Here is a 20,755-nt window from a genome sequence, read left to right on the forward strand (position 1 = left end):
CGTCCAGGTGAGATCCTCGGAGATGTGGACTCCCAGGAACTTGAAGCTGCTCACACGCTCCACAGCCGTCCCCTTAATGTGGATGGGTGGATGTGGGTCAGTATTCCTCCTGTAGTCCACAATGAGCTCCTTGGTCTTCTCGGTGTTAAGCAGCAGGTTGTTTGTGTCGCACCACTCAGCCAGACAATCTATCTCCTCCCTGTAGGCGGCCTCATCGTTGTCACTGATGAGGCCAGTCACCTTGGTGTCATTTGCAAACTTATTTTTTTTATTTTTTTTTTTATTATTTTTTTTTTGGCCTGTCCCGTTTGGCTCTTTTGCCATCAGAATTCATCTGATGGCTAAAGTAAATATCCTTTCTCTGTGCACAGGAATTCAGACAAACCACGCTGTAGCTCAGATGGAACAAGACTGAGACAAGCAGAGCCAAAAGAAGAAATGGAGACTCATAAGATGTTGGAAAAGAGAAGACAAGAGAATTAATCAGTGACAGTATGCTTTCATATAGTGTGTTTATTTCAGAACCTTTCGTCTTTCAGCTGCACCATTTAGGGAGTGATCATCTGTGTCCATCTATTTCTGTCTCTATCCTACTCTGTCACACCAACCTTCTGCACATCCACCTTCGCTACATCCATAAATCTTCTCTGTCTAATTCACTGAGCTGTTTCGTCCGACCCATTACTTGACATACTTCTTGAGGCAAACTTTACACATCTGTAGCAATGGGATTGAAAACACATGAATTCAAAAAGTAAGAGCTGTGGCTCAATACTTTTCCATATAATTTACTATGAAAGTAAAAACCACCACTCAGTAGACTGCATGCTTAAACAGCAGTTTATTTGAGTTTTGATTTATTTTCTTGCTAATACATATAGAAAAATATTTAAGCAGTTAAATGTGCTTTGGTATTTGCTATACATAAGGACGAAAAGGCAGTACATCCTGTAAGATACAGACCATATCATAAACATTAAGTGGTAACCATGAAGAGATTTTTAATGTAAAAATTCAGAGAACGAATAATCGTTTTGAGAAGTTAATTGGTCTTTTGGTGTCTTTTTTAACTTTCTGTTTTTTTTAGTTGTACAGTTTTGTTTAATAGTCGTGATGTGCACAATGTTGAATAAATAACTTAATAAAATTCTTTCTTTTATTCATCCAAATATGTTTTTTAATCAAAACATTATGACTATGTATTATAGGCTAGGACAGATGTGCGACAGTTTCTACATCTATCACAGTGGAAAGTCCATCTGGTCATCATTGTCATTATTTCCTCAATAAACATCCTTTACGTTATCAGTGTGTTTTTAATCTATGTTAACAGCTCAGCCATACCAAAGCAAATCACTGGGAAGTAATTAACAAGTTATTTCACGTTCAATGCAGTATTCTATTCTGTATTCTGCATTTTATCGCATATATGGTCATTAGAGCACAGAGGCCACTCCATTAGGTTTGAATATCTATCTACAGTATTCTGGCTGATGTATGGATGATATTTCTATAGGCAGACTGATCATTTCATTTAAACCAGCATTAGCTTCCTCGAGTGACAGAGAGCGAGTGGATACATGTTTTTTGTTAACATGAATGTTCAAGATGTTCAATAAACATGTTAAGTGTGTATATTTTCTTTTTTCTCAAGTCTGTTTGCTTATGCAAAATGAAAAGCAATTAATGTAGAATAAAAATGAATGATATTTAATCATGATTAATCAAAATGAATCCACTGTAACCCTGTGATGAATCTGATTAAACATTTGAATTGTTTGACAGCACTAATATATATTATATATTAGTCTATTCTTGCTTAATATTAGTGTATATGGTTTTTTTTTAAAGTTGTATTTCACACAGAGAACCTGTGTTAAAAGACTGAAGAAAACTATTCAAATTATCTTTGAATTTAAGCATTTAACATTATTTGTGTTTATTCTGCATTTACTTCATTATATTGCATAAATGTCAGTTACAAGCTTAAATTTAAAATGTAATGCAACCAGGCTATTGATCAAGTAATTGCGATTAATCGCGATTAATTACAGAATATTGTGTGATTAATTAGTTCATTTTTTTAATCTATTGACAGCACTAGTAATTATATATATCTAAAATATATGTATTCTTTTAGTTTTCTCAAACTATATTAATCAACCAAGACAGAGTTTTCTTTTTCTATAAACATTTTGTTAGGTCTAGGAGGGTCATTTGTGTGTCTGTTACTTCAGCGGTTTGCGTTTGATGAGCTGCAGCCACTAAATAAAACCTTGGGTAACACATGCTCCAAGAACTCAGTGCACACCTTTAAAAATATGCATGTGACTCTATATATATATATATATATATATATATATATATATATATATATATATATTCTGCTTTGCAAACATCAACAGCCACAGTCATATTCACTCACATATTCAAGTTAGTCTTTTTTTTTTGTTTCTTTTTTAAGGTAGTTGCAGAAATAAAATAATTTTTGAGTCTCTCGCATTGTCAAAATGCAATGCAAATGTATTTCAAACAAAAATACATTAAATGTAATAAAATAAAAGAACAACAGTAAAACTGTAGTAACCAAACTTATAAAAGTGTTTATGTGCTTGATGGTGATTTCTTGTTGATTATGATTGATTCATCAATCTATGAGTTCTTTTTTGGTCCGAGTTTCCCACAGTGAAGGAGTCCCACAAGCAGTATCAGCAGAGCTACCATCACAATAGTTAGGACGACCCGCAAAAGGAGGAGGAGGTGAACGAATTGGTCCGAACAAAAACATGCCTCTCTGGGAAGCCCTGCAACGACACCACGTCATCATATGTCACACAAAACTCATTTACATGTTTTTCTTTTTACTTCTTACCATTTTGTCTTCTTGGGACACATTAAACTTCTCTTACTGTAATCCCAGGGGTAGGGTTAATTTTATGTATAGGGTCATATACTTATTAAGAAAATAAAGCTTAAACTGTATGCCATGACAGACAACAAATGTGTAGACAATTTATCCAAATTTCTCTGATGTTTTAAAGCAACAGTATTACAAAATACAACTGAAGAGTTCAATATAAGTGCTGTAAATAGCTATTTATGGTTAAACAGACACAACAATCAAGCACAAAATCCTTATTTTGATATTTTGAATCATGTTTATGTGTCACCTCTAACAGACAGCCATTTTTCTGATGATTCTCCTACTCCAGATATTGTGCACTTGTAAAGTCCTTCATGACTCATGTAGACTTGGTGGATGGTCATGTTTCCCACAGAGCTGGTCCCAATGAAGAGGCCATCTTTATAGAAGACAGCTGGAAGGTTTGCAGATGTCTCGTTTAGGCAGCTCAGAACCACAGTTTCCCCCTCCATCACAGGATGAGCAGGGCTCTCCAGGGTCACCGTGATATCTGATTAAAGTAGAGTTTATGAATATTTTATAGTCACTGGGTCTTTTACTGAGTCTTATCAACACATTGTTTTTATTTTGAAGAGAGGGCTTGTGTCTATATTATATGTTTTATGTTTATTTTCTTGTGTATGATTTTCTTCTGTTCCTGTTAGTTCTGTACTATATTATTTGAGATCTTCAGTCTAGTCATCAATGACTTCTTCCTGTATGAGTTTTCTTCCTGTTCCCTCAGTCTTCTCTTTGTGTTTTTGGCTTCTGCTTCTGTTTCAAGTCTGTGTCTCCATTTTCCCCATTTGTGTGTGTGTGTGTATGCACTGGCCTATGGAAGACCTATGCAAAGGAGTTTTCACCAGGTGTGTGAGTTTCAGAGTCAGACAGCTGGTAGCGATCAAACACCTGTCCTGATGATCTCATTTGGCAACTTCATAACGAAGCAGCAGTGGCTCAGGCTTTTCTGGATCATTTCCCTGAAAGCAGTTTCTAAAGCACTACTGCTGCAGTTTTTTGAAATTATTGTGAAGTTATTTTCACCAGTCTGTCACTTTGTGCAAGATTTGGAGTTTATGAGACATCAAGTGGTGAGACTGACTGGATTCTGTGAGAAAACTGACATTGTCTCAATTTAAGCCCTGTGGAAACTGGACCTTCCAACTGCTCTGACTTTTTTGAACTCTTTTGCTGTTCACTGTATATAAATGCATGTGAGTGAGAGTCTGGCCTCTATTTACGTCACACTGAAAATGACTGTTTAATTAACAACTGTGACACGGTACTATGAGACACAGCACAAACCAAAACTAAACACACTGAAAATCTTTAAAGAGGCAAGACAGATTATCAGTGTATCTATTATGTAATACAGCATTTTCCATAATTTTTTATGTGGATTAGGAATTTGATGCAGTCAGCATTTTTATAGATGGTAAAGGCTGTGCTTTCTTTTGTTAAATAGGTAAGATATGTATGTATGAAGTAGTGTAAAAAAGACAAAAAGAAGTGTAAAAAAATGATTCAAATTCTCTCTAAATTCAGGGTAATCATCAGAACGTTGCCGAAATCTTCATTGGCAGTTTCATTTGCTGTAACTTTAAAATGTTTCTATTTGTGACTCACCTGGGATCTAATAGTTCCTTGCAAAAACAAAACAAACTCAAAACAAAACAATGAAGAGTTTGTTTTTGTTTTTATTTTTTTTCCAAAATTGTTTTGCAGTGAAATTACTGCATGTGAACCATGAAATGATAAGGCTTAACAGGAGGGTTTAGAGCAGCGGTCCCCAACCTTTTTTGCGCCACGGACCGGTTTATGCCCGACAATATTTTCATGGACCGGCCTTTAAGGTGTCGCGGATAAATACAACAAAATAAAACTAGTACCTGTACCGAAAAAAAGAAGATTTATTCATAACACACGTGAAAAGACCCAGGAAAAACCGAGTTAACGATACAAACGATAACAAAATAACGCTGAAAACCGATAAAAACCCTGGAAACCATACATTTCACACCTGAGCCTTAACTCTCGCGGCCCGGTACCAAACGACTCACGGACCGGTACCGGTCTCAGGCCTGGGGGTTGGGGACCACTGGTTTAATGTATAAACGACAGAAGATGAACATTAATAATAAGTATTACCTTCTTGGTTTTGTTCTTCCAGAGTCTTATTTATCACAATCAACCAGCTTTCTGGTGATTCTCCAGCTTCCAAGATGGTACACTTGTAGAGCCCTTCATCAGATTTGGAAACATTGTGGATGGTCATTTTCCCAGAATAGCTGGTCCCAATTTTTAAGTCATTTTTATAGAAATCAGCTATTTGGTTTAGAGAAGCTCCCTTCTTTCTACAGTACAGGTTGATAGTTTTCCCCTCCATTACAGGTACAGCAGGACTCTCCAGGATCACAGAACCAACTGAAAAAAGAAAAAAAAAGAGAAATTAAAGCAGAGATAGTTATCATGAGTGACAAAAAGACTATCTACAAGTTCTAAAATAGGAGCTATAACAAAATACAAACTTATTAATTGTACAATGAAAAAAAAACAGTGTTTAATAAATTGTTGTAGATGTTATTCATAGGTTCACAGCATTTACAAGCAGAATATTTGTGTATTTTAAGAGTCTGTCTAATTTAATCTGCTTTACAAACCTCACAAGAAGCCTTCTTGCACTGGCATCACACTTACAATATTTATCACAGACAAGAAAGCAAATATGTATTGCTGGGGCATCGTCAATAACCAAATGTGATTATTGACGCTGCTTACTTTACTAATAACATTCAAACAATATATATAAATGCAATAAATGAAGTTCACTAAACGTGCAATTTGACTTAACATTGGGATAATTTATTCAAAATAAGTACATTTTTAGCACTGCCTCAAATTGGAAGATTGAATATTTAAAGGAAATGTCTTGGAATTCTGCAACACTTAATGAATGTAATACTATTGTACGGGAATGAACTGATCAGACCAGCAATTTATGGTTCCGGTTAAATTTTGATAGAATCTTTCTGAATTTTTCTGCATTTAGTAATAAAGTTGTAAAACTTGGCAAAGGGGAGCTGTATTCAATAATCAATAAAGCTATCCTACAAGATGTAACAATTGGAGATGTGTACTTGTAATTTTTTAATATGCCCTTCACTTTATCATCACTTGCTGGCCACAATTGAGTTGGTTATTTGATGATTTACTTCTGATTTCATTATTCTTCCATCACCATTCTTGAATATATTGTCGGTCTTTTTAAATTAAATTCTTTAGATGCTGTAAACTTACTAGTGACAGTGATGCTGAGAGCATTGCTCTTCCATCCTTCTTCATCTTCACACCAGTATTTTCCAGTGTCAGTTTCAAAAGCATTATTTATGGTGCAGTTCACTGTTGGCGTCACTGTGTAATTTGTACATGTTGGAATGAAATCTTCAATATTTCTTACCCCTCTCCATTTAGCCTGGTGATTTAAACCATCACAGCTAAAACAGATGGACTCATACTCAAAGAACTGCAGTCTGGTTGGGAAGACAGTAAGAATATCTGGATCTGAAAAAAGAAAAAAAAGAGCATATGAAATTAAGGTTTTTATTTAATTATCCACAATTCTTATATAGTTATACATTTTTTTATTTTTTTATGTCATTATTTTTTTGATCACTCGATACACTTACTGATATCAAATGTCTAATTAGCAGTTTCACTTGAACAACAGTCATTCTTGGACTACCCGTTTCAGATGAACGGCCCAAGTTTAAGAACTTAGTGACACTTTTTTATGGGTACACAAAACATTGAACACCTCATAATGAATACATGTTACATATATACATACCCATACACATATATTTTGTGTTAAAACACTTTGAACAGTGAATCCCATTTTTTATTGAGAAACTTTAATGATTAAATGATTTGGAATTTAAAAAAAAAAATACATGTCCATGAACTAAATTTCTTTTATTTGAAAATTTTAATAAATTTTTAACCATGTGATAATGAAAGATACTCAGCTGTGATAGGGGTTTTGACTGTGGCTTTAGAGCAGTAAGAAATAATTAGCCTTGCAAAGCAGTTCAGCAAAATTCAAATATGCATCTGTTTTTGTAAAACTTAACTTCTCACCAGTTTTTGAAGTGTAACTGTGAAAACAGTGTGCAGTCAAAAGCAAGAACATGTTCGGGACTGGAGGAAAAAGAGAGTAGTACATCAGTCATGCTGTTGATGCTTGGATCCAAAGATATGTGTTAACATAGTAATATCATTGTAATATCATGTATATTATGGCCCAAAGAAACACTTTTTAAGCCCATTTTATGAAATTTAAATAATTCCAGGCACAAAGAAAGTTATTGCCCATGTTGTAAACATTTAATCTCTAACAATTCTTCTTTGATACATTTTTTATGTATAATATATGACAACTATATATTAAGAATAAAAAATAATAATAATTAATTGATGAATTATTGGTGAATAAATATAGGTACACTCAGTACTCACGCAGACAGGTGAAAAATGTTTTCATCTCCATGCTGTCTAGCCTGACTGACCGAGCATCACAGGTCTACAGAAAGACATAACTTATTTCATACTTCCTGTGCAGACTATTTTGGCACATATGTAGGTTTGAGTCAATAACAGTCTTGTTATTTCCGGCGCCATCTTGTGTGGCAGCCTGTCATGGCAGCTCTGCTTATTTGTGAGCTTTTTCTTATTTCCTACTTTTATTCTCGTAACCTTTTAACTTAAGTGGAAGCATTTTCATTCTGTTATCATGCACTACGGTTTTGTGCTAGTTCTGGTAATTTCTCTATCTTTTTTTCAATTTTTTTCACCCGTGTTTGGAAATCCAGAACGTGGCTCCTTTTTTTTTTTTTTTTTAAGGTTCAACTATACACTCTTAGGGGGGGTAAAAAGTTAAAAACCCACACTAGCAAAGAAACTAGAACAAAGGATCTTTTATTTATTTGTCATTGACAGCAATCAAAACTGAGAAAATTGTGCCCACCTGGCTCCAATTGCCACATTTACAATTACTTAATTTTTTTTTATTGTTTTCTTTTTAAATGTTGTGTTTTATAATGTGTTTTATTTTACAAACTAAGAAGAGCAGGAGCACCAGCCCCCATCATGTACACTTTCTACAGAGGCACCATCGAGAGCATCCTGTCGAGCTGCATCACTGTGTGGTTTGGAGCCTGCAATGCGTCCTGTCATAGAACCCTCCAACGCATAGTGAGAGCTGCAGAGAGGATCATTGGTGTCTCTCTCCCCTCCCTCCAGGACATTTACAGCACCCGTCTCACTAAAAAAGCCCTTTGCATAGCGGCTGATCCCACACACCCAATGCAAAGCTTCTTCAAGCTGCTGCCGTCGGGGAGGAGACTGCGGAGTCTCCAGGCCAGGACCAGCAGGCTGAAAGACAGCTTCATCCATCAGGCTGTCAGGAAGCTTAACTCCCTCCCGATTCTGCCCCCTCTCCCCTCTCTCCTCCACGGTCTCACTGAACTCTGTCACACACACACAAACACACACACTCTCTGACTCACTCACTGGCCTGCACCAGTTACCAGTCACTTTGTGGAGCATTGGACTGCCATTACCTCATAAGACTTTGTTGTTACACTTTCTCTTACCATACATTACCAAATCTCCATTTGCACTATTTGCCATTTGCACTACTCTGCCTGGTTTACACTCAATGTCACTTACCCATTATATTGTATATTATATAGCTTTCTTGTTATATGTAAAATTGTATTTATTTAAATTTTTACTTTTTAATTATTCTACTTGCATTTTTTAATCACTTTTATATTTAAATATATTTAAATGTTCATTTGCTATTTATCTAGGGAGTGAAGAGTAACGCAATTTCTATTCTCCGTATGTCCTGTACATGTGGCAGAATCGACAAATAAAGTTGACTTTGACTTTTTGACTTTTTTATATTAGAAGATCGAAAGCAAACTCTCTTGGTTGGGAAAAGAAAACACAATGGCGTCATTAATCTTCTAACTTCTCTGCTTCAACCTCAGACATTCCATGTGAGGGTGAAGAGGTGACCCTTATGGATAAGATGGTGAAGGTTTGCTGTGTTTTGGTGATCATGTGCCCCAGTGTGGTAGTGAAACCAGGGAAAAATGCTCTTGTTAAATAAGTCTTGTGCTGTATATGTAGTGATAGGTTTTCAAAAGAGCCAGTAAATTACAGAATGCTAGTAGTGGGTGATATTATATAAATGCTGTCATGATTTTATGTGAGCATTTTGTCATTTGTAAACTATACATGACATTGATTCTACATTGATGTGATGTTCTACAAAGTGGTTTTAATTTAAAAAAAAAAGGAAAAACATTTGTTTGTTTCTTTATTCAACATTTGAACAGTGTTACTTAGTTAGTGCATTTTCAGTAAATGCAAATTATTTACTTGGCAATGCACTTCAGGCATGAATCTAGACCCCCTAAATAAAACATGGGTTACTCAGAACACAGAGAAATATTTTCCCATCAGTTGATCCAACTCCTCCACAGTAGCAGGTGGAATTTCTTTTTTTGACGACAGCTTCTTTTACCTGTCACAATGAATGGTCTGTTTATGTTTTGATCGAGAGCCTTTTTTTTGGGTAGCTAAACAGTAGAAGTCTATCTTATGGCCAACCTCTGGCTGTATCTTGGTCATATTGCCCTGCAAAACCCAGTATGCAGGTTCATCTGTAACAGTCCTTGTGCCACAGATCACCACTGTTACTTCTACTTTAAACAGAAGAGCAGTGACATGGCTGCAGGTCTCCGCGACTCCGGCCGTGACAGGTGCAGTGGTCGGCTTCAACCTTCCCTGTGATGCTCACAATGACCAATGGCTGCAATGCTGGTTCATTGAGTCTTTGAGAGTGCAGGACCTAAAACACACAGACAAAGTTAATTTAAAGACAAGAACTTTAATGAAGCAAGGCCGACATGTGTTTTATCTACTTTCAAATCCATTTATCATAAATGTAACAAAGTAAGCACATACATGCAATTTTTTTCTTTTTATGTATCCATCTATAGTTTATCATCTATAGTATCACTGGTTATATTCTAAATCTGCCTGTTTTTTTGTTTTGTTTTGTTTTTTGTTTTTTAAACCTGCCAGCAAAAAATGAAGCTAAAGTATGTAATGCAAGGATGTATTCACTGTCAAGATGAAGAAAGCATAAAGTTTGACTTTAAGTGACAATTAGGGACCCCTAATATGATGAGGAGACTCTGCAGGTCATTAATCAATGTATAAAACCAAAAAATAATGTATTTTTAGTGACACAGGACACAAACAAGGAAGCAAGATGTATAATTAGGATTATTTATAATAAATATGAATTAATTTGTTCAATTTCTTTAACCATAGAGAATAACTAAATCCTTCAGGACAATGTCACATCAATGCACTGAACTCACTATGTTATCCATCTAACAGAGCCTCCGCATGTTCTCACTGTAAGTCAAGTCCAAAGCCCTATATCCTTTGAACAGAGCCACGGAGGGCTGTGACTGCAGTAACTGCTGCCCTTATCATGCCAGATATTGAAGAAAATAAATGTTCAGAGATATATCTCAGAACAACAAATATGGAGCTGAACACTTCTTCAAAGGAAGTTTCCACCTGATGTTTTGCATGGATAAACCACACCTCTACTAGCCCTTGCAACCTATCCAGTGTGTACAGTATATAAAAGCATTTGGACAATGATGCCATTTTTGTAGTTTTCGCCTCTGTACACCACCACAGTGGATTTTAAATCAAACATTGGATGTGTTATTGAATTGCAGACTTTCAGCTGTAGTTGAATATTGTAGTAATACTTTTGAATACCAAAATTACAGCCGTTTTTATACATTGTATCCCACTCTCAGAGGCACAAAAACGAACATAAATTTTAAGGGGGATGCCGTGGTTTACACTTAGCACTCCCTGATTTGTACTCCTCAAGGTCCTTCTGCATGGCAACGGTCATAAACCTCCAATCAGGGATCTTGTCCTGTGTGAGAAAACCACTCTCTTACAGTTGTTACCAGGGATCTTTATTTTCATGTTAAAGTAAGCTTTGACTGACACAATGAAGTCTCTATTTCTTGTTGACTAGAGCATCCTGTTATTATACACCCAAGGCTAAGCAGCCTGTCCTGTCTGAAATTGTGTTCTGTGAGCGTTTAGCAATTTACCTTCAACACTCAACTCTTTCTATCTCTCTTAGTTAACACTTCATAATGCTTGTATCCTTTTATTGAGGAGTATATTAACTATTATGAGTATACACTGCGATCAATATTGAAAAGAAACTTTATTAAAAACTTATTTCTAACAGTTGCTGTTCCCTTCTAATTATCCAGAGAAGAAAGGCTTTTAAACATATATTACATACATGTCAGAAATGAATTATGAAATAAACAAACAACTGTTCTAAACCTTTTTTTTTTTTACCTTTTTTTGGCTACTAAAAGTCTTAAACCACTTTGAATCCGGATGACCTTGACCTCAAGGCCAAGTTTAGAGGTCAACTTTTCTAAGAATCTTGAGAACGAAGAGGCAAATTCATATCATAGGTGCATGTACTAAAAATCTCCCATGAGTTCCAGTCCTGGTGAAATGGAAATACCATAGGTGCATCCACTAGGATGCTGAGGGGCAGTACTGCTCCTACCAGTATTTCTTAAAGTTACAGCTGTTCATTTTTTTCTAATATTTTTTCTTGTATTTTTATATTTTATTATGAATTTATTAAGTTTTGCTTGTTTACTTGAGAAACAGAAAATATAACTTCAGTTAGTCAAAAAAAATCTACTTTTTGATTTTTATTGTGGATGTAACTATGTTCAGTATAGGAGATTAAGACCATTAACATGACCAAACAGACACACTTAGCCTACATGGTCCAAGTAGCTTCTTTTTTTCTAAAAGGAGCAATAGAATTGCTTCACATAAATGGTGAAAAGAAGACAAAATTATCATTATGCCATAAATAATTGTTCTGTGTTTTCACAGATTTTTTTTTTTTTAAAATAGGTCCTCATTATCATTTAATTACATCTCTTTTCACAAGAGAAAGAAGGGGTTTAATATGTAAACAGAATTTGTATCTGGAAATGAAATTTAATTAATTTTAATTTTCTTTTGTAGAAATCATGAAACAAAGCAAAGACTGCAACATTAAATCATGACAAATGAGAAATCCTGACAAATTTGTTAAGTGATTCCACATTTATTTATATTACATCAAACGAAGTCTTGTGGCTACATGAAAAATTAATTATTGCATCGTTTTTTTGAATTTCATTTGTTTGCATTATAACACAACTGTCAAGGCAGGCAGGACGGACTCAGGCGCACACTGAGAGATACAGTTAAACAGTGCTTTATTAATCCACACCATATATACATATATATACGCTGGGGGAGAAAGGGTTCCAGGGGTCCACAGGGTCAGGGAAATACAAAATGTCCACACACGCTCCACTCCCTCACTCCTCATAGGTTATCCCTCGCACACAAAACTCTATGCCTCCGCAGGGACCATGACAATAACACAACCAAGCTAAAAAATATGTTGTAAAGCTTTTTTTAAAATTTTTTTACTCACATTTAACTCAACTCGTCTTATTCCAAATATACACAGACTGAAAAGGCAACCCGAGTTGAATATTTAAGAAATGTGACCCAATCTTAGCAAACGAAACAGCACAGTAAACGGGTTGCACAGTCTCCGTGATTGAGCTGACACTCCTTTCACTGATCTGTAAAGAGGGAGAAAAGAGGATTAGTATTTTTAATAACCAGAGCTAAACCAGAACTAACTCCTGTTTTGTTGTACAAGATTCATGTGTTCAACAACTATGTTTCCTACCACTAGGTGGTGACAAAGACATGATTCATGTGACAAATTACTTCCAAATATGCTTTTGACCCATCTGTTCTTTGTTTTTTGTTTTATTTCACTTTGGAGTTTCAGCAGTTGACAGTATAATCCATCAAATATGCCATTCAGATATTTAAAAGTACATGTTGTCTTTGCATTTAGTAAATTCTTTTTAAATATTTATTTGTTCATAAAATCAGTTTATTATTTGAATATTAGCATAGTGTGTTACTAGCAGAGGCCAATTATGAAACATTCTGTTTTTTAGTCAGATTGTACATTGTGAAATGTAATTAAAATACTGAAGTACTGACAGCATTCAACATTTATCTCCATCTATCTATCGATCTTCTTCCGCTTAAGCAGCCTAAGCAGAGAAGCCCAGACCTCCTTCTCTCAAGCCATCTCCTTTATCTTATCCGGGGGAACACCAAGGCATTCCCAGGCCAGCCGAGAGATATAATCTCTCCAGTGTGTCCTGGGTTTGCCCCGGGGCCTCCACCTGGTGGGATATGACCGGAACACCTCACCCATGAGGCATCCTTATCAGATGCCCGAACCACCTCAACTGGCTCCTTTCAATGTGAAGGAGCAGCGGCTCTACTCTGAGCCCTTGTCGGATGGCTGAACTACTCACCCTATCTCTGAGAGAGAGTCTAGCCACCCTTGAGAGGAAGCTCATTTCTGCCATTTGTGTCTGTGATCTCATTCTTTTGGTCAAAACCCACAGGTGAGGGTAGAGATGTAGATCGACTGGTAAACGGAGAGCTTCGCTTTAACACTCTGCTCTGTTTTCACCACAACAGACCGGTACAGCGTCTGCATCACTGCAGCCGCTGCACCAATCCCTCTGTTGATGTCCTGCTCCCGCCTCTCGTCATTTGTGAACAAGACCCCGAGATACTTAAAATCCTCCACTTGGGACAAGAACTCATCCCTAACCCGGAGTGGGCAATCCACCTTTTTCCAGCTGAGGACCATGTCCTCAGATTTGGAGGTGCTGATTCTCATTCTCACCGCTTCACACTCGGCTGCGAACCGTTCCATAGCAAGCTTTAGGCAAGCACACGATGAAGCCAACAGAACCACATAATTTTCATCAATTTAGAAAACAAATAAGGAAATTGTTTGCCTTAATCAGTTCTGCTGACTTCTTTGGGTTTACAATCATGAAATGGGCTAAAAAAGAAAAAACAACCAAAATATCAAAAGAATCCCATACTTCACCACTTAATTGCAGAATATTGGCATTCCTGAGGAGTGAAAGCTGGATCTGACAGAGTAGCTTGCACCATGAAGCTGCATTCTCCTGAATCTACGGAATCTATGGAAATAACCAAGATTACAAACCTTTGTATATATAATATTTAAAAAACTGAAATTATGTTACAAAACGTAGGATAAAACTGATATTTGATTCCTATTATTTAGAACATGCATACATTTTTATATACACTTTTAACATTTGAACCATGTCTGTGAAGGTTCTCAGTCATCCAGGTCATTGTAGCCTAAGCTTGGAAAGAAAAGCAACTGGACTTCTTCAAGTTTGTTGAAGACGTTTCATCTCTCATCCGAGAAGCTCCTTCAGTTCTGAGAGCAATTAGTGGAGAGTCCCAGATGTTTAAGCCCTATTGGGAGTGTCCCTAAGAGGGTCATGACCCCCTAGTGATGCTCTGCCTAATCACATGAGCCAAGGTGTGGAAACGGGTGTCAGAAATGTCTTCAAGTAACTTAAAGAAACACCTTTCTTCCCAAGCCCCTTAGACTTTTGAACCATGTTTTTTTCCCCTTCCCTGACGGGAACAGGCTTACTTCAGTCACTGGTAGTTGACAATGGAAACATTTTTATTTCTAATGGGAAAGGACTTGTGGTACTTAAACCTCTAGAATATTTTCTTTGTGCTAAGCATTGATATGATGCTTAACGCTTGAGATGCCAAGTTTTTTATTATCGAGGCTAAGTATTAGAGTAAGTTATTTTTTCAATCTGTACACTAAAATCCAGATTCTATTTTTAAAACACATATTCATATATAGAGCTTAATCAGGAAAACTGTTGTGGAGTTTATGCAGCATTAGCGTAGGATGTGTTTTAAATAGCTGCATAAAGTGGATACCAAGGTGCACATCCTCCTGCACTGAGGCAGAAGCACTAACTACAAGCCAAGGTCCTGCTCATATAGGGTTGAAAAGCAAAAATGTAAAAATCTGGACAAGTGGAACAAACACTGAACAAAAGTGAAAAACAGGCTTTTAAGCAGGTTGATGTTGCTTGCAGGTAAAAAGTTTGTCTGAAGCAACAGAGGAATTGTATTTGCCAATTTCTCATAACAGTCAGCTTTAATTTACGTTTCAAACTTGTGTGAGAAAATGTGTGTAAAATACTTCATACAATATAATATAGTAAAGAATTAAAATATGAATAGTCACCATATATAGGCTGCAGAGTATTGTTGTCAATGAAAGTAGAGTGTAATGTGTGAAACGAGGGTTCATCTTTATCTGGAAAAGAAACTAACAGAACATATATTGTAGCATATACACATTATATAGAGTAGCATTTTAAGAGTTAACTTATCATCTAGCTGTTACCACAGGTCAATTTTGGTTTTACAGCAGATTGCTATTTAGGTATAAATATCGCACGCAGCAGCCTCAGACTGCAGACTAACACGTTCACAGAACTCATCTTACCTTTTTGTGTCTGTGGGTTTGTGACTTTGTTTGTCTCGAGGCTCAAATTATCAGCGGCAGTTTCAGTGTCTAAAAGAAAATGCCAGAGATGATGTGAACTTCAAGCAGAACGGCTATAAAGCATTTCTTGTAACAACTACAAAACAACAATGTATTTTTACAACTATTTCTCATTTACAAATGATCTCACTCAATGCTATTACTGAGCATATTACAGTGATGTTATGTCATGTGTGATATGATATGAAGGTTTGCATAGGTGTTCGATTCCACGGCATGAAGAGAAAATAGATATATGTGTGTGTATGTATATATATATATATATATATATATATATATATATATATATATATATACACACACATGTATGTACATATATACATGTATGTGTGTATATGTGTATCTGTATAGATGTATCCCACAATAATGAAAATAGTAAGAGGAAAAAAGAAAAAAAGTGGCTCAGATCCTACCTCTCTTCAGATTCTTGGCAACAGCACACTGCCCTTTGTTTTGATGATTCATTTTGATCTGTAATAACACTAAAACATTAAAGAGAATTTTCATTATCAACATGTTGTGTATTTTACATATATATATATATTTTTAAAAACATAACATGTTATACCTTGCTTCATCTTCCAGTAAAGTAGTCCCAACACCAGAAACTGCAGCGCCAACACAGCAGTGAGAACAACCCACAGAAGGGTGTAGTAAACATGTGATGAAGGAATTTCTTCATGAGATAGTGGAAATACAGCTAATACTGGAAAGGCAGAAACAAAGAAGTTCTTTACAGATGGTGTTTAAGTTATTATAGATCTGCTAGAAAACTGGACAAGAACAGGAATGCAAACTATTTGACTAATGTGTACAATACTGTTACAATAAACTATACATATATTACAAAGGAAAAAGAAAACAATTGAGAAGACTATGCAATCCTGTGAAAAACTAAGTACACAGTCACTGCTTTCATAGGACGTATAAGGTAAGTAGCAGACAGGTGATAATTCCCTTGATTAGTTGATCTCTGTAGCCAACTCTGTAAAAGGAGTTTTGATTGTGTGTTGGTAGCATTGTAGCATGGTAGCAATGTTGAGCATTCAGATGTATATTAATACAATGCCATTATCTTCCTGTGAGTGAACATCTGAGCAAATTCACCCCAAGGTCAGACCTTGTAATGGTCAGAGAAATTCTAAAAATTCCAATAACTGCATCTCAAAGACTACAGGCCTGAGTTAGCATGTTAAATCTTAAAGATCATGAGAATGCAATTAGAAAAAATACAGCTTGTTTGAAAGGTTTGCCAGAAGAAAGCCTCTTCTGTCTAAAATGTATATGGCAGTATAGATTCGCTGTGTAAAATTGCACCGGAAAGATCCAGAAAACATATGTAAAGACCAAAGTGAAAGTGTCTTGCAATAACGCACAACAGAGGAGTTGACAAAAACAAACACATTTAACAGCTGTCATGCATTGGAATAGAGGGGTGCAATTATGGGCTTGTATTGCAATCACAGGATCTGAGCACTTTGCAGTGACTGATCCAATTGTGGAGGTGAAAAAAAGTTCTGTCCATCAACATTAGTCCTTACCAGTTTCTCTGTGGCAAGCTGAATTGCCTTTTATTGTTATTTATATGTTTTTCTTTGTCTGCTTAGTGTATGGTTTTATTATTGGAAAGCACTTTGGTCAACTTTGTTTTTTTTAAAGTGCTATATAAATAAAATTGGAACTTTGATGATAAATATGAAAAAAACATTGTAGATGTAAATGTGAGGTCCTTCTGTGTTTTCATGCATTGCAACATGCATGCATTTACCAACTTGCCTATAAAGAATATATCAGATATGAAGTTAATAAAGATAGTAAAGAGTAAAAGCCTTACCTTCAGTCGCTGAATCAGCAGAATTCTTCTGGGTCACAGCGCCACCTGCAGCTGACAAAAAATAATTTGAACCCACATAACTGTATTATAATATATGAATATGTGTACCGGTATGTTCTGTGTCTGACTGAACAACACCGTAGGTCATATGTTATATTATATGTCATAACCACAAAACCCTATGAAATCCTAAACTGTAAGTTACCGCAAAACTCGACATGTAGTTCTTCAGAAATGTGGCAACATATTGTGTCAACACATCCACAATGACTGTGATTGTTCAGTGCACATTTCCTCATCAATACCTGCAGTACATTTCTGGCTACTTCTTCTGCCATCATATTTTTCTAAAAGAGATATGACCCTTTCAAATAGGGCTGGGTATCGTCACTGATTTCTAGAATCGATTCAATTCCGATTCACAAGGTCCCAAATCGATTCGATCCACGATTCGATTTAATTCGATTCGATTCGATTTAAATCTGGGAAATTTTGACAGTCAGAGATATAATTCAGATCAGGACATTTACATATTTTTGTATCTATAAAAAGGAAGCTGACACTCGCAAGACTTTATCCAAGGTGTGAGCATCACAGCAGATGCCTTTGTGTCAAAGTAGCTGAAGATAAAACACAGAAAAACATGAAGGTGATTTTCCTGGCCTGGGATTTTATAAAAATATTCTGCAGTACATCAAAAACGAAAGAAAACCATTAATTAATCAACATTACCTCTGACGTTACAGCGGTTTTATTAGACACACGGCTAAGCATTTTGCATTTTGAATAATATTAAAAAGTTTAAATTTGTTCAGTATTGAACAGCAGAAATGAGGTTTTCTTTTCGGAAGAATGTAAAAGGGAAAAAAACAGCGGCCGACAGCGCTGTAAACAACAGTAGACTTGTGCATAACAAGCAAGCAAATAATGAAGAAAGCGAAACTGTTCGAGAGAGAGAGAGAGGGTGGGAGGGAGAGAGGGGGAGGGAGAGAGGGAGAGAGAGAGAGAGAGAGCTGCGCATCGCAATGGAAGCAAAACAGTAAAAGAGTGAATTCATGACGATGTTTATGTGAAGCGTTTGGATCTTCTTTTGCTGCTGGTTCGGTCAATATTGTTTGGAGAGAGATCAAACTAACAGCTTTAGAATCAGCGCATAAAGGGCGTGAACACAAAGCGCGGACCCGGATCAGCGAGCTGTCGGCTTTCAGCCCCGACTGTGAGAAAGGCGACATCTAACTGATTCTGATCCGCGGGTCGCGCTGTGTGTTTAAGTCTATGTGCAGAATCCCTGTACCTGCTCTCATTTACTGTTTGGTGGTTCTTGAAATTTTGTGAGATGTCACCAGAGATTCTGGCATTTCGGACAAAATAAATTTATATTAAAAAATCGATTCAGGATTTTAATGAATCGATTTTACGTTATCCAAGCCAGAATCGATTTTAATCGATGAATCGATTATAAAAACCCACCCCTACTTTCAAACAGAGAAACTCCAAGTGTTTTTAAGGCTATACATCAGGGGTTTCAAACTCATTTCACTTTGCGCTCCACATATACCCCACTATTTACTTAACTGGGCCACACCAGTTTCTGTCGGGGTAAAGAAATTACATAACTGTTTTTTCTACACAATAAGGAAATATGTAATATATAAATGGCTTCAACTGCACATTTGGGCCTGTGAGACTCATTTAGACACTCAGGTACTGAGCCATGGCTCTGTTCTACATGCAGACATCCCTGCATTGCTGCCATTCAAAGATACTTTTTATATAGTTTATTTTAGATAATATTCCATATCAAACTGTAAATTTAGGCTTTTCCAAGGAAGCAATTTTTTTTAAGTGTTTTCATAAATGCCTCATTTTTGAACATTTACTACTACTAGGGAGAACACACGAGGTTTAAGGCCTGGAAAAGTTTGAAACTTTTCGTCCTCCACAATGGAAAATGACTGAAAAAAACAGGTATTACTTTATTCAGCTCAGTGCACTCAGCTTTCCAGCCAGATGCTCCTCATTTTACATTTTTGTTAGTTTCTTCACTTTTCCTGACATGCTTGCATTTAAATCAGTCCCCCCCCAACTCTCTATGTACCTGGCCTGCACCACTATACTTGCTGTCTTTATATGGAATTTCCGCCCCACTTCCTTTCAAGACTTGTCTTTGCCTGTGATTGGCAGCATGGTGTCCTGATCAGAATAAAGTCCCACTCTGCCTGCATGGATTCTCATGCAGGCAAGGGTGTGCATTAATAATTAATAAATGACATATGCAATTAGTTTCAATTCCAAAGTTCAGGAAACAACTATCTGGCTATTTTTTCTTAAAATTTAAGTCTATGCTAGTCAGTATTGCTGGGATTTACTGACTCAGGATTACGATAACAAAAACAACAAAAATGTTGCATACCATCCTCTGCATTGGATTTCCTTCTGATAGCCACCCAGCTCTCTGGTGATTCCCCAACTCCCTGTATTTTGCATTTATATAATCCTTCATGAGAGTTTGAAACATTTTGGATTTCTAACTTTCCATCATAGCTGGTACCCATGGGCAAGCTATCTTTATAGAAATCAGCTTTGAAGTTTGAGTCTTGTTTCTCTGTCTTGTTTCTACAGTGCAGAATAACAGCATCTCCCTCCATCACAGGATGGACAGGACTCTCCAGTATCACACCACCAGCTGAAAATGCAAAGAAATTTAGAAATGTTACAAATGTGCAATGGTTTAGTCATTATAACCTTCACATTTCAGATTTTAATTCTGATAATAACATACCTGTAATAGTAATATTGACAGTGTTGCTTCTCTCTGCTCCACTCTCACACCAGTATTTTCCACTATCTGTAGCAAAAGCATATTTGATCCCACAAGTCCTCGTCACAGTGTTATTGGAACATTTCGAAAGGATTTGCTGAGTGTTCCTCACTTTCCATCCTGCTGAAATGTTAAATCCTTCACAGGTAAAAGAGACTGACTCATATTCAAAGAGCTGCAGTCTGGATGGAATGATGGAAAAAGATGAATCTGAGAAAGAAGGATGCAATAAAACAACGACTGAGTTCCCAGAGATTCAAGAAATAAGGCCCATGCTAATTCAGTGTGAGTGGTGGAAAACAAGGATTTAGGCAGAAGGATTGGAAAACATGATATGAATATAAAAGGACAAATACTACTTACAAGAGATCTTAGAATAACCTTTCTGCACATGTGCCATCAGCAGCAACAACCCTGCAGAAACAGTCCCAACGGACAGTTTTGTTTTCACACCAACATTTACAATTTAAATTTGAATTTATCTACAGTCAGCATGAAAGTATGTTTGCTCATCTTTTTGTGACTTAT

General features: G+C 36.3%; 2 protein-coding genes across 2 annotated transcripts; both read right to left on the reverse strand.

Annotated features, from left to right (window-relative positions):
• Positions 1–2,652: 2,652 nt before the first annotated feature.
• On the reverse strand, positions 2,653–13,796 carry LOC147334619 (uncharacterized). The gene is made up of 4 exons (XM_086285967.1): positions 13,544–13,796; positions 6,200–6,505; positions 5,050–5,326; positions 2,653–2,767 (listed from the first exon to the last, which is right to left on the reverse strand). The coding sequence occupies exons 1-4, from the start codon at positions 13,794–13,796 to the stop codon at positions 2,653–2,655; spliced, it is 951 nt and encodes a 316-aa protein (XP_086142093.1).
• Positions 13,797–14,038: 242 nt separating this feature from the next.
• LOC147334620 (uncharacterized) lies at positions 14,039–20,346 on the reverse strand. The gene is made up of 9 exons (XM_086287376.1): positions 20,340–20,346; positions 20,189–20,254; positions 19,820–20,092; positions 17,407–17,457; positions 16,141–16,278; positions 15,986–16,054; positions 15,513–15,581; positions 15,249–15,332; positions 14,039–14,139 (listed from the first exon to the last, which is right to left on the reverse strand). The coding sequence occupies exons 1-9, from the start codon at positions 20,344–20,346 to the stop codon at positions 14,039–14,041; spliced, it is 858 nt and encodes a 285-aa protein (XP_086143502.1).
• Positions 20,347–20,755: the final 409 nt, after the last annotated feature.

This window comes from Aulonocara sp. 'chitande type north' Nkhata Bay, linkage group LG3 (assembly GCF_057382095.1).
Source record: "Aulonocara sp. 'chitande type north' Nkhata Bay isolate Kocher_YH1m ecotype deep benthic linkage group LG3, A_spYH_male_GT1.1, whole genome shotgun sequence".
Taxonomy (NCBI): Eukaryota; Metazoa; Chordata; class Actinopteri; order Cichliformes; family Cichlidae; genus Aulonocara; species Aulonocara sp. 'chitande type north' Nkhata Bay.

What these genes read in the sequence shown, in the direction of transcription:
- LOC147334620 (XM_086287376.1), bottom strand. An exon ending in TGCCAAGAATCTGAAGAGAG is followed by an intron (nt 15,582 to 15,985) that starts GTAGGATCTGAG and finishes ATTTTCTTTTAG; the next exon opens with ACACTGAAACTGCCGCTGAT. An exon ending in AAACCCACAGACACAAAAAG is followed by an intron (nt 15,333 to 15,512) that starts GTAAGATGAGTT and finishes ATGTTCTGTTAG; the next exon opens with TTTCTTTTCCAGATAAAGAT.
- LOC147334619 (XM_086285967.1), bottom strand. Translation starts at nt 13,796, where the DNA reads ATGGTCCTCAGCTGGAAAAAGGTGGATTGCCCACTCCGGGTTAGGGAT. An exon ending in TCTCAGCATCACTGTCACTA is followed by an intron (nt 5,327 to 6,199) that starts GTAAGTTTACAG and finishes TTCTTTTTTCAG; the next exon opens with TTGGTTCTGTGATCCTGGAG. An exon ending in GAAGAACAAAACCAAGAAGG is followed by an intron (nt 2,768 to 5,049) that starts TAATACTTATTA and finishes TTCGGACCAATT; the next exon opens with CGTTCACCTCCTCCTCCTTT.